This window comes from Myxocyprinus asiaticus, chromosome 11, assembly GCF_019703515.2.
Source record: "Myxocyprinus asiaticus isolate MX2 ecotype Aquarium Trade chromosome 11, UBuf_Myxa_2, whole genome shotgun sequence".
NCBI classification, from domain to species: Eukaryota; Metazoa; Chordata; class Actinopteri; order Cypriniformes; family Catostomidae; genus Myxocyprinus; species Myxocyprinus asiaticus.
The window spans coordinates 21,692,448-21,705,306 of NC_059354.1; the positions used below are offsets into that span (position 1 = coordinate 21,692,448).

At 38.6% G+C, this 12,859-nt stretch overlaps 1 protein-coding gene across 3 annotated transcripts in view; it reads left to right on the top strand.

The window, feature by feature from the left end:
- The window catches only part of LOC127447866 (mannosyl-oligosaccharide 1,2-alpha-mannosidase IB-like), a 186,492-nt gene extending 174,739 nt beyond the window's left edge, over positions 1 to 11,753 (top strand). For all 3 annotated transcript variants that reach the window (XM_051710018.1, XM_051710019.1, XM_051710020.1), the window contains 2 exons: positions 8,077 to 8,192; positions 8,870 to 11,753. In XM_051710018.1, the coding sequence (XP_051565978.1) occupies positions 8,077 to 8,192; positions 8,870 to 9,002 (249 nt within the window). In that variant the 3' untranslated portion in view covers positions 9,003 to 11,753. The remainder of the gene's footprint in view (positions 1 to 8,076; positions 8,193 to 8,869) is intronic.
- The last annotated feature ends 1,106 nt before the right edge of the window (positions 11,754 to 12,859 follow it).

Consider the following 12,859-nt stretch of genomic DNA (forward strand, 5'->3'; position numbering starts at 1 on the left):
ATTAACCCCACCTGATCTATATGTATAAGAGATGTCATAACTTAATCGGTTAGCCAGAATTTTTGACATTTTAATGTCTAGCTGGATCAGGGAAATTGGACGTTAATTCTTATACTCGCTTGGATCTTTGTCTTTTTTAAGTATCAGACTGATCCGGGCTTGTCATGGTTGGCGGAACCTTTCCATTCTTTAATGATTCCGTATAAATTTCTAACAAAAGTGGAGCCAATTCTGTAGCATAAGATCTAAAAAATTCAGCGTTAAAGCCATCTGGCCCCGGAGCCTTGCCTGCAGGGCCTTAATTAGGCCTTAATTACCTCGCCAAGCTCCTCTAAGGTTATCTCAGAATCATGTGTTAGGGTCAGTTTAGGGAGTTCTAATGGTTCCACAAAGTTTCTAATATCTTCATCAGTAGATGAAGACATGGAACTATAAATACAAGATAGAACACTTTAAAGGCATTGTTAATATCAATGGCTGAGGTAAATATTTCACCACCAGCAGATTTCACTGAGGGAAAGATGGAAAGAGACTCTCTCTGCTTTATGTATCTAGCCAAAAGCTTCCCTGCTTTGTCCCCTGACTCAAAGTGTGACCGTCTTGCCCTGAATAACCAAAACTCCACTTTCTGTAACAAAATAGTATTATATCTATATTTCAATTGGGTCAATTCTCTGAGGCCATCAGATAACATACAGCGCTTCAGCTCTGCCTCTGCACTTTTAATATTTCCTTCCAACTCCACGAGTTCTCGTGCTTTGGATTTTTTGATGAATGAGGCATACTGTATGATCCGACCCCTAAGAACAGCCTTAAGTGCCTCCCAAGCCACACCCACAGAGGATACCAAGGACCATTTGGTCTCCATATAAACACTGATTTCAGTCTTTAACATTTGTTGGAAATCAGGATTTTGCAAAAGGGATACATCAAGGCGCCAACTATATGATTTCTTTTTCTCTATATGTGGCAACACTTCAACTCACCAGGGTGTGATCCGAGACTAAAATGTTTCCAATTGAGCCGTCAACAACAGATGAAATGAGGGATTTGGATATTAAAAAAAAAAAAATCTATTCTAGAATAAATCTTATGGACTGATGAAAATAATTTATAGTCTCTACCAGATGGGTTCAAAAGTCTGCAAATATCTGTAAGACCAAGATTTTTACGCATCCTGTGAAGCGTCAATGTTGCTTTAGGGGGCTTACACACTTTTAATTCACTATGATCAAGGACAGAGTCCATCAAAAGATTAAAGTCTCCTCCCAATATTATATCATGAGGGGTGCCAGCGGCTTGCAACATCCCTTCAAGATCTATAAAATAGCCCTGATCATCAGCGTTAGGTGCGTAAATATTAGCCAAAATCAAAAAACCTTCCAAAAACCTTCGCCCCTGAATTTCTGCTAAAACAATAATGACTCTTCCTAATTTATCTTTAATCTGTTTTACTTGTCAATGTAATGACTCCCCTGTTCTTACTTGAGCCAGCACTAAAGAAAACATGTCCACCCCATATCTTACCAAATTTTTCAGCTTCCTGCAGGGAAAGATGCATTTCTTGAAGAAACACTATATCATATTTCTCACATTTAAGAAAATAAATAACCTACCTTCTTTTTATGGGGTGCCCCAACCCATTCACATTCCATGTGGAGAGAGACAATCCACTCATATTAACATTTGACATTTTGACATATTAGAAAAAATAGATTGCGTGTCAAAAATAAAATTATAAAGATCACATTCCAACATTAGAGCAGCAATTTAATCCCAAACTCCACCCCCCTGAACCAAACAAACAGAAAAAGAAAAATGTGTGCATTAACCCCACGCATGACAGCGCCAACCGGCATCCATCCCTCTAAACTCAAACAGTTTGTGTACACCTACGAGAGCCCCTGTGACAACTTTGCCGTCAGATTTCTCAAGTCTGTTGTTTCTGTACAAATTTTGTGAGACAGAATTACATAACTGAAAATAATCTATAAAACAAACTCCAGCCAATAGGCAGAATAAATGCAAAGAACGTGTATATTCATTCACAAAACTGTCTCGAAGGTGTGTTCCTCCACAAAACAAACTCCAGCCGCTAGCGGAACCAGCACACACACAAAAAAAAAAAGCCGTTCAGCCTCCTTGGACAGTCAAACGAATGTTCAGTGAGCTGGCTGTTCATGAGTGCAGCAGAAGACCTAATACTTCCAATGTCCTTCAAGAAAATACTCCACAAAACAAACTCCAGTCAATAGGAGGCATAAACCCAAGAAACGTGCAGATTCATCCACATCTGTCCCAAAGGAGTGTAAGGATCTTACTGGTTGTTAAGATCAGTGTTAATATCAGAAATAATTATTTCTTTAGTTATTAATTAATATTTTAATTAAATAATAGAATCGAACTCAAAACCTCATACGGGGCTCCAGTAAATGTAGTGCGCTACACTCAGGAGCGGGTTTGGTTATTAGCAATAATTAATAATTATAAAAGATAATTATTAAATATTAAAATCAATAGAACATTGATGAGAATCAATGTTAGCTTTTTTAATCCTTTAAATCAACAATTATCAAATAATCATTATTAACATCGATGAAACATTGATTAAAATTAACACTAGCTTATTGATCCTTCAAATTCAACAATCATCAAAGATAATTATCAATTATCAAAAATCAATAGAATATTAATAAGGATTAATATCGCTGGGGCACCACCCTGGAATCAGGGACTAATAACCAGATAGTATAACAGTCTCAATATTAGATTGTTCTCTTAGGAAAATCGACATCCGAAGAATATCAACTTTCGAAAAGAAACAATGAAGGCTTGAATCCGAGCACTGACATCCCCTGTCAGCATTTGACACAGGTGTATGCAAAACAAACCAAAACACTTCTCTTTGAAATATAACCAAGTTTATTTATGCAGTAATATCAATTAATAATCAATACAATGCAGTCAATAAACTTCCGACTTACAACTACAAACTAAACAGTGACATGATTAGATATGGTAACCAAAATAATCCTATAACACATGAGGAAGGTGTGTGTGTGAGAGAGAGAGTGTGTGTGTGTGTGCGCGTGCGTGCATGCGTGCGTAAGGAGGGATGCGCACAAAATGGCGGACGTGACTCTCGTGGAGAGTACGTCACGCGAGATTTCCGACCAGAGAATATGGCCGCGAATGTGGCCGGAGAGAAGCCGGTAAATGGCGTCTGCCCTTTTACCGCTTGTCTCCGCTTATACGATAACTTGGGGACAAAGCTGAGCTTTATCATGAAGTTATCTACTAGCCAAAAGTGTGTGCGAGAATATTTGTGAGGGATCGCGTGTGTGTGTTTAATACGAGAGAGAGAGAGAGAATAAAGTGGCAGCACCAAAGCCGGGTTCGCGATCGTGGGAGAGAAAGCAGCTGTTAGTTTATCACTCAGACGCGGTGGACGGCTCGTAAACTTTGATTCTTTAATGGATAAACTCAGTGTGCCGGTCTCACCCGCAATGGTGGAAATACACATCAGTGCAATGTGGTTGGAGTACAACACAGCAGATCTCATTCGTGATAACAGTACATTACAGTAATACCTTGAGTATTATTAGCAGCAATGAGCGGACTCGGCGGTCCATAAACTGTACAAGCAATAACCTTGATACAAAAGAATAACACACTATAATATTCTATCTCTGCCCAGACTTAAACCTCTTACTTGAATCGCATGAGGATGCAGGTAGAGTGTGTGTTCATCCGTCGTTTGACTCCGACTCGTTTCCTCGAGGCTCAGGTGATGACGGGAGGCGGTACAGCTGTTTGTTTGATTTTAGCGCAGTTTTTATCAGTAAGATTTATGACTGTGTCTGTGGGCCTCAGTTAGATATTACGACTGTGTTTGGACTGCCTTTGTCTTCTATCTGAATACATGAGGCCCAACAGGAATGTTATTCCACAAAACAAACTCCAGCCGCTAGGCGAAGCCAGCACAAAAAGAAACAAAAAAGGCGCCTAGCTTCCTCGCACGGTCAAGTGTATGTTCAGCGAGTCAAGTTCACTTGGGAGCAATGTGGGAAACACACCATGACTTCCTCAGTCCATTGATTTTATGAAAGACATCGCTTGTTGTGGGCATGTAAATATTTTGCAGCCATCCTTCGTATCTATTCTCAATTTGTCCGGGAACATCAGTGCAAAAGCGATCCTCCGTCGATGCAAGAGTTTCTTGAGGAGTGTTACTACACAAAAACTCCAGCCGCTAGGCGGAACCAACATAAAAAAGAAACAAAAAGGTGCCCAGCTTCCTCAAACAGGCAAGTGTATGTTCAGCGAGTCAAGCTCACTTGGCGGCAACATGAAAACCACCAAATAACTTACCCCATTGTCTCTATGAAAGACAATGCTTGCTGTGGGCATGTAAATATTTTGCGGCCATCCTTAGTATCTATTCTCAATTTGGCCGGAACATCAGTGCAAAAGCGATCTTCCGTTGATGTAAGAGTTTCTTGCATTCCTTGAATCTATCACGTTTCTTGTCGAATTCGCAAAGTCTGGGAACAATAAAATGCTGTGGTTCTTCCAAGAAAGACTTCCTTTACTCCTCGCCTCGCATAACATGTGATCTTTATCAGATGTTCTCAGAAATTTGGCCAGAATTGATCGGGGCCTGTTTCCCTCAGCCGATATCTGAGCCGGGACTCTGTTAGCTCGCTCGAGTTCCAGCTTATGGCTTATGTCGAGCAGACTCAGGAAGAGCTCGCCTAGGAATTTCATCATATCTCGGCTTTACTCATGCTCAGGAATTCCAACAGTTCGGACGATGTTTCACCGATTACGATTCTCAAGATCTTCCAACTTTTCCCAAACGCATTCCAAATCTATCTTGGTCGCTAGCGGATTAGCAGCTAATGGGATTGTTTATTGTTAAAAGTCCTGCGTTATGCACCAAAACTTTTTTTCTCTTATTTTTTTTATTTATTTATTTATTTTTTTCTGGTTACTATTGGGATTTTGGCACAATAATCTGCTTCTGGGATTTAATTTAATTTGGACTCTTGTCACAGGAAGGAAAGACTAAGAAAAAAATTAACACATTCAATACATCGATTTTAAAAACTATAGTCATAAGACGTCAGTATTTTTTTGTTTTTTCATTTGCACAGATGACACATGGTAGAAATTAAGCATTGAAATTTGCAATAGGCAGAGTAATCTGCTATTGCTGTTATCTCTTTCAACACATTATCTTACTGTATCAGCAAAATTCAATATCGGTCAACCTCTGCTTCATATGATTTGATAGATTGGTACATAAACTAATTTTAATATGATGTATACAGTATATACGTATGTGGAAAATATGTCTTAAGTATTTTAAACTTGCAGATACCCTGTTTTTCTAATAATCAGTTTTACAAGTTTGAGGGCCTTGTTGAATGTGTGTGCCCCAGCCTGTTTAAGTAAAAGAATCTGTGATATATGATTTATTTTGAGATTGTGCGGGTTCGTTCTGGATGGACATACGGTCTTAATTTTATTTGTTCAGGTTTTAAAGTCTTAAAATTGATTTTAAAAACTCAAATTTAAGATTATGCAGCAACATTTACATTAACTGCTTTTCCTCCATCGGGCAGAAAGGTTCTCATTGCAAAACCGTACCGTTCCTTGCCGATCTGGGCCAGTTGGCATGGTTACGCTTTTTTTTTTTCCCTCTGTGGTGCAGTCAGTGAAATCAGTAGAATGTACATAACGGATCCACGTGAGAGGTTAACATTGGAGCGAGTGTAGCATGCTATGGAGGTTGATTGATTATTCCAGTTTTTAGGACTGCTTTTTCCCCTGGTTTTACTCTAACAAACAGCCATGTAGCAAAAAGGAAAGTAAAGAGAAAGAGGTGTGAGGTTTACTCAGCAAATGATGGGGCTTGTGTTTACCACCAGACACAAATATGCAGAAAGGTAAAAGTTCCCAGATTAGCTCTAAAGGATATTTATTGACAAAGTATTAAGTAGTATATGAAAATAGTATATGAGAATATATTGATGTATTTTGAGTTGAAATGTTCTAGTAATCTACTTCCCTGACGAAAAAGGCATGTAGAAAAATAAATGTAGGCTACATTACTAGTTAAACTATCATTATAAAATCATGAAGATACACTAAATGAGTCGCCATGTACTAAACCCATTCTTCCAGCATGGTTGAGCACAGTTGAGTACGGTTAGCTAACCGTACTGAGAATTCCGGGCCAAGAACAGTTTATAATTGTGCCGTGTCAAACCGTGCAACAGTGGAAACGCTACTGTAACTGTTCCGTACCGTGCTCAGAACCATTCAGCCCGATGGTGGAAAAGCGGCTATTGGTAAATATGAGCAAAAAAAGGCTGTGAAAAAAATTTCTTTATTGTTTATACATTTGATCTTTCATTTGAAATATTAACAAAAATATGTCTTCTAATGGATATCAAACAATTGCAAACACGATACAAGTTTTATCCAAAAAATAAACAAATATTTTTGTCAAATATAGGAGTAGCACAATTATTGGCACCCTTTTATTCAATACTTTGTGCAGCCTCCCTTTGCCAAGATAACAGCTCTGAGTCTTCTATAATGCCTAATGAGTTTGGAGAACACATGGCAAGGGATCTGAGACCATTCCTCCATACAGAATTTCTCCAGATCCTTCCAATTCTGAGGTCCACGCTGGTGGACTCTCCTCTTCAGTTCACCCCACAAATTTTCTATGGGGTTCTGGTCAGGGGACTGGGATTGCCATGGCAGGATCATTTTCCTGCTGGAAGATCCAACAATGGCCCATTTGAAGCTTTCTGGCAGAGGCAGTCAGGTTTTGATTTAGTATCTGTTGGTATTTGATAGTCAATGATGCCATGTATTCGAACAGGATGTCCAGGACCTCTGGCATAAAAACAGCCACACAACATTAAAGATCCACCACCATATTTAACCGTGGCTTTGAGGTAATATTCCATATGGCTATCTCTCTGTGTGCACCAAACTCATCTCTGGCGTTTGCTGCCAAAAAGCTCTGTTTTTGTTTCATCTGACCATAGAACCCGTCCCATTTGAAGTTCCAGTACTGTCTGGCAAACTGAAGATACTTGAGTTTGTTGTTGGATGAGAGCTAAGGCTTTTTTCTTGAAACCCTCCCAAACAACTTGTGGTGAAGTAGGTGATGTCTGATTTTAGTTTTGGAAACTTTCTGACTCCAAGACCCAAATAATTTCTGCAAATCCTCAGCCTTCAAAGGACGCGTCCTACCTAGCATGCAGCCTTCCAAATGAGATGCAGCCTAAGGGAATTTGGCTTGTGTGTTACCTCATATTTATACCCCTGTGAAACAGGAAATCATGGCTGAACAATTTAATGTTCCTAGTCACCCAGGTGAACAAAAAAAATTTAAATATGAATGGGAATATACTTCAGATATATTTTACTCATGAGAATTTCTAGGGGTGCCAACAACTGTGCCCCACACATTTGATAAAAAATATTTGTTTTTTGATAAAAATTGTTTGCAATTGTAGGATAAACAAAGATATTTTTAACAGCCTTATTTGCTCATACATTATTTACCAAGGGTGCCGATATAAGTGGAGAGTACTGTATTTTCTTGTAGTTTTTTCTTGTTGAACGGATTTTGGTTGAACAGTAATCTGCATCTGGGATTTTATTAATTTTGGACTCTTGAAGTCTCTTTGTCCATCACAATAAGGAAAGAATAAGATTTTCTTTTTACATTCTATAAATCTTTTTTAAAACTACCATCCAATTAATCTGTTATCAGCTTTTTCCACCACCTTAGTTATCGGTATTAGCAAAATCAGTGCAAAAAAAAGTGCAGCTAAATAATCGCATTGTCATAGGAACAAAATATATTTTTAAATAAAAAATGAAATGAAAAATAGAGAATCATGGCCTTCTAAAAAAAAACATTTATGGCCAGTACATTTTCTTAGTTCTCTCGCCATTGACTTGTTATATATATCTTGTATATTGTAAATAATAATAATAATAATATTGCTATGTGAATTTAATATTCGTTCTTCATCTTTTTTACAGGCTATAGACAAATACTGCAGAGTAAGTGGAGGATTCTCTGGTGTTAAAGATGTCTACTCCTCCAACCCCACCTACGATGATGTCCAGCAAAGCTTCTTTCTGGCCGAAACCCTCAAGTAAAGCTCCTCACATGTTCTTACACAATCTACTGAAGCTGTGTTGCTATAGTAACATTAACTTTTTCAGTTTGTAATGCTAGTTCTTGAGTACTGATTGTATAATAATGGGTAATAATGGTCTGTTAGTACTTCATTGGTTATCATAACTACGCAACATATGGTGAACATTGGGAAAAGCAGTTCATTTTCTGCAATAGGCTGAAGAAAATGAGTTTCGGAGACCGCAGTAAATCAGACCAGAAAGCCTGCTGTATTTAACATTGCTGCCACCTGCTGGGGGCATTTGACATGGCAGTTTCATGTCTTGGCTTGGATTTGCTGTGAAAGGTGTACTAGACCTTGTAAGAGTCAGGGTTCCCATGGTCATGGAAAACCTTGAAATATCAAGGAATTTTGAAATTGTTGCTTCCAGGCCTGGAATAGTATTAGAAATTTAAAAATCATAAGACATGGAAAAGTTGTGCAAATTTCTGAAGTCAATATAAATTATTCATGTTATGCTTGGGTCTAAAATATTCCATTGACTAGAAGTTGCTCATTGTGATCAAATTTTAAAATTCCTAATCCAATATTCACAAACAAATGGAAAAGTTATGGAAAAACATTGGTCAGAAGGTGTGTATCAACCAAATGAATGAAAGTTCATGCTTTAATTTCTGTATGTGTTTTTGTAGATATTTGTATCTGCTGTTCTCCAGCGATGAGTTGCTGCCACTTGAGAGCTGGGTCTTCAACACAGAGGCCCACCCTTTGCCTGTCCTACACCTTGGCAACATCACCCTACCTGGCAGTGAGACCCAGCGGTAGAGTGGACTCACGGGGGGGGGGGGGGGGGCGGGCGGGCGATCTCCCCCTCACTCACCCCCATTTTTATACACCTCCCTCCTTTTGAAAGACTGCATCTGCCAGTGCAAAGGAGAGGAGAGATCTTTTCCCACTGGACCACTGTCTCCTCCTGGACTGTGAATGATCTGACTGTAGCGAATGCAGGGGGCGAAGACAGATTGTGACTGTCTTTACTCATCTACGTCTTTTATATAATGTCTGAAGGACAGGCTGACAGACCAGCTCACAGATTGATCACATGACTCTCTCCTTGTGACTGTGAGGGCTGGCCTAAGTGTGTGCTGCTTAGTCTAACACATCTGTGCACACTTCCCTGTCAGATAAATAAACAGTAGAGCTGTGATGCTGTCCAAAGGGACCTTCTAAAATGGATGTGGTTTTTCTGTGCGAGGAAGTTGTGGAATTTGTTTCTTTTTTCCAATTTGACGCATTTCATGTGATCAACTCATCAGAATGGTGAATAAATGACTCTCGGGACAGACTGCCTTTTGGAGCCCCTCAAGCTCTGTGCTGCAACTGCAGTGCGGCAGGTTTCTGGGGAGTTGGGGGGGGGGGGTTGCACACAGATGTTGGATGTTGACCTCCTGTGAAATCTCTCTCCAGCTGAGGCTGAATTTAGGCCAGAGGCACCTAGGGATGTTTTCCTCTCCTCTCATACCAGGATTTCTGTGTGTGCTTTTCAAATAGTCATTTGTCTCTTAATAATCTGATCCATGTTTCGGTCATATTGCAGTGCTTTCGGTTTGTCGATGTTAGTGGGTAAAACAGCCCTCTGATTATTCATGTACATTTGCTGCTTTGAACAATTGCTGCCTGTGAAAGACCTGCGCTCCATCTCTCTCCATTCCCACCATTATTTTTATCCCTTGTGAATTAAAGGGATAGTTCACTCAAAAATGAAAAATCTCTCATCATTTACTCATGCCATCCCAGATGTGTATGACTTTCTTGTTTCTGCAGAACACAAATTAAGATTTCTAGAAGAATATCTTAGCTCTGTAGGTCCATACAATACATTGGATGGTGGCCTGAACTTTGAAGCTCCAAAAAGCACATAAAGACAGCAAAAAAGTAATCCATATGACTCCAGTGGTTTAAACACTGTCATCTAAAGCGATCCAATCAGTTTTGGGTGAGAACAGACCAAACTGTAATTCCTTTTTCACAATAAATCTGGACCGCAGTCTTCTTGGTGATCATGATTTCAAGCTCAATTACACTTCCTATAGTGCCTTCTAGCACTCTGCGCATGCGTCAAGCACTAGGAAGTGTAATCGAGCTTGATATCATGATCTGTAATGGCAGGATGTACAGTGAAAAAGGAGTTATATTTTGGTTTGTTCTCACCCAAAACTGATTGGATTGCTTAAAACGTGGATTAAACCACTGGAGTCTTATGGATTACTTTTATGATGCCTTGTGATATTTGGACCTTCAAAGTTCTAGCCACCATTCACTTGCATTGTATGGACCTACAGAGCTGAAATATTCTATTTTAAATCTTTATTTGTGTTCTGTAGAAGAAAAATGTCATACGCATCTGGCATGAGGTTGAGTAAATGATGAGAGAATTTGAAATTTGGGGTGAACTATTTCTTTAAAGGAATTCATTGGGCACTGGTTTGAAACAACATGAATGGGTTGGAGTTTGGTTTGCCACACAATGAATCAATAACATTTGAAGCAGGAGTAGTTTTAAGGTAAGTCCTAGTACTAAATTTAGATGATAATGCTGACTGCTGACACCATTTGTTTTCATTTGATTAGGGAAGACCAATGTCATTCAACAACAATTATTACTAATACCAGCCAACACCAGCCAGATTTTCATAAAATACATTGTCCATGGCTTCGACTTGAATCCCCGATTAAATAAAAACAAATCTCTAAACTGATGTTTGGTGCAAAGTTGCATACAATTGTATAATAAACTGGTATGTATGAAGGATTTAGACTTCTAATCTGAGTTTAAAGACTTGCTGATTTTGTCATTCTGGTTATTGGATGCATTTTCATTAAAGTTGAATGCAGAGGCATATGGATCTCTCTGAATAATTCATTTGTGCTTTAACATGACTTGCTCTCCTTAATGTTTTAGTCCTGGGATTAATCATTTGCCCTCACTCACCAGGCTGGAAATCATGTGGGTTTTTTTATTTTCTTTTTTTAATCTCCCTAATCTGTAGAATGGCACACATCCTCAAACTCTCTGTCAGAGAAGATTTAATGTAGTAGACCAGAGGCTAAAAAGCAAACTTTCTGAGCTGATGTACATTAGGTCATGAACAAACTAAAAAAGTTTCAAAAAGACTTTTCTTTCTCTAAGTTTAAGCTCCATTAACTGGGTGGATACTGGGTGTATATGTGGTGCACTATGTGAAGGACCTGTTTCTTTCTCCCCCTGAAGCATCACATTCTCATACTGAACCAGTCTGGTAATGTCCACAAGAGACATGTCCTCTCCTCCCCTCTAGATGGCAGCATTGGTGTCCTGCTTGCACTGTATGTTTTCATTGCTTTCCTTTTCTCCCTGGAACATCACTTTGAGAAATAGCGAGAGAAGCTCGGGACAACATTCATCCCTGTCGTTGCTGGGTGGATTTTGAAAAAGCTGTGTTCTGCATTTGTATTTTTACTGGAAAAAAATAATAATAATTGTAAATATGTTTAAAATGCCACAGATTCAATAAAGATGCTAAAAAAGTGAACGGAATAAAAGCCTTTATTGTCAAGTTTTTTCTGACAGACTTATGAGCGATATAAAGGATTTGAGACCTAAACATTTTGTAGAATCGTAAATCTTAATAATTTTACGTCATAACATATCTGTTTAAAAACCTGTATATTTCCAGGTTTAAATGAAATATAATCCCAGATTTTTAACTTTATTTCTGACGCTTGGACAGCACTGTACTGAATATAGCATATGTCAGATCTTTTGTTTGTTTCAGTAATGATATTGTTTACAGAGGTTTGGTCTATGTATATTTATCTTGGGACCTGTTTTAGGCCCTGCATGCTCCTTGTCTCTTGGCAGCACTGTGTGATATTATAGGTCGAGGTGAACTGGCATGTTACCTCTGCTCTCAGTATGTCATCACTGCTTCAAACAGTATTTCACACATGTAACAGAAGTTTGACAGGTCAAGATGAATAGGTGACAAAAGCAGGAGGCAGAGGCCATTAGTTAGGTGTCCTTTGCCCTTTTAGCAACAAACCCAGTGACACCCTCTGACCCTGCCATGTCATCTGCTGAACAGATGCTCTTCAGTACACTCGCATGATGGATTTCTCTTTCCACATACAGTATGTGACTCAACTACATCTTATGTTACACAGTGACATTTTGTAGATTTTGCTTCATAACACACATGCTATGCTTTGAATACATCCACTAATAAAGTAAAATGTAGAAATATACCTTATGAAGAAATACTGTGGTGGTACCATGGTACAGTGATTGTATAAAATGATAATACCATTATACCGAATAACCATATTCATGTACCATTGAATTTACCATGGACTGCCATGATTTCACCATGGTTAATGTCCAAAAACACCATATTCTTTTTATTGTTCAAACAGAGAAATATAATTCCAACTACAGGTATTTACCCCCTTACAAAGCCCCCCAAATTAACCTCTACTGCCTTTAAAAAGGGAAAGAACAATTTAGTACATCAAATGATATTTTTACATGAAAGGATATACAAATAAATATTATTTAAAAAACAACTTTAATGCACTGTAAAATCTAACTAGTTGACCTTACTTTGAGAGTATGAGAACCAATTGCCAAGTGAACTTGGGTACAG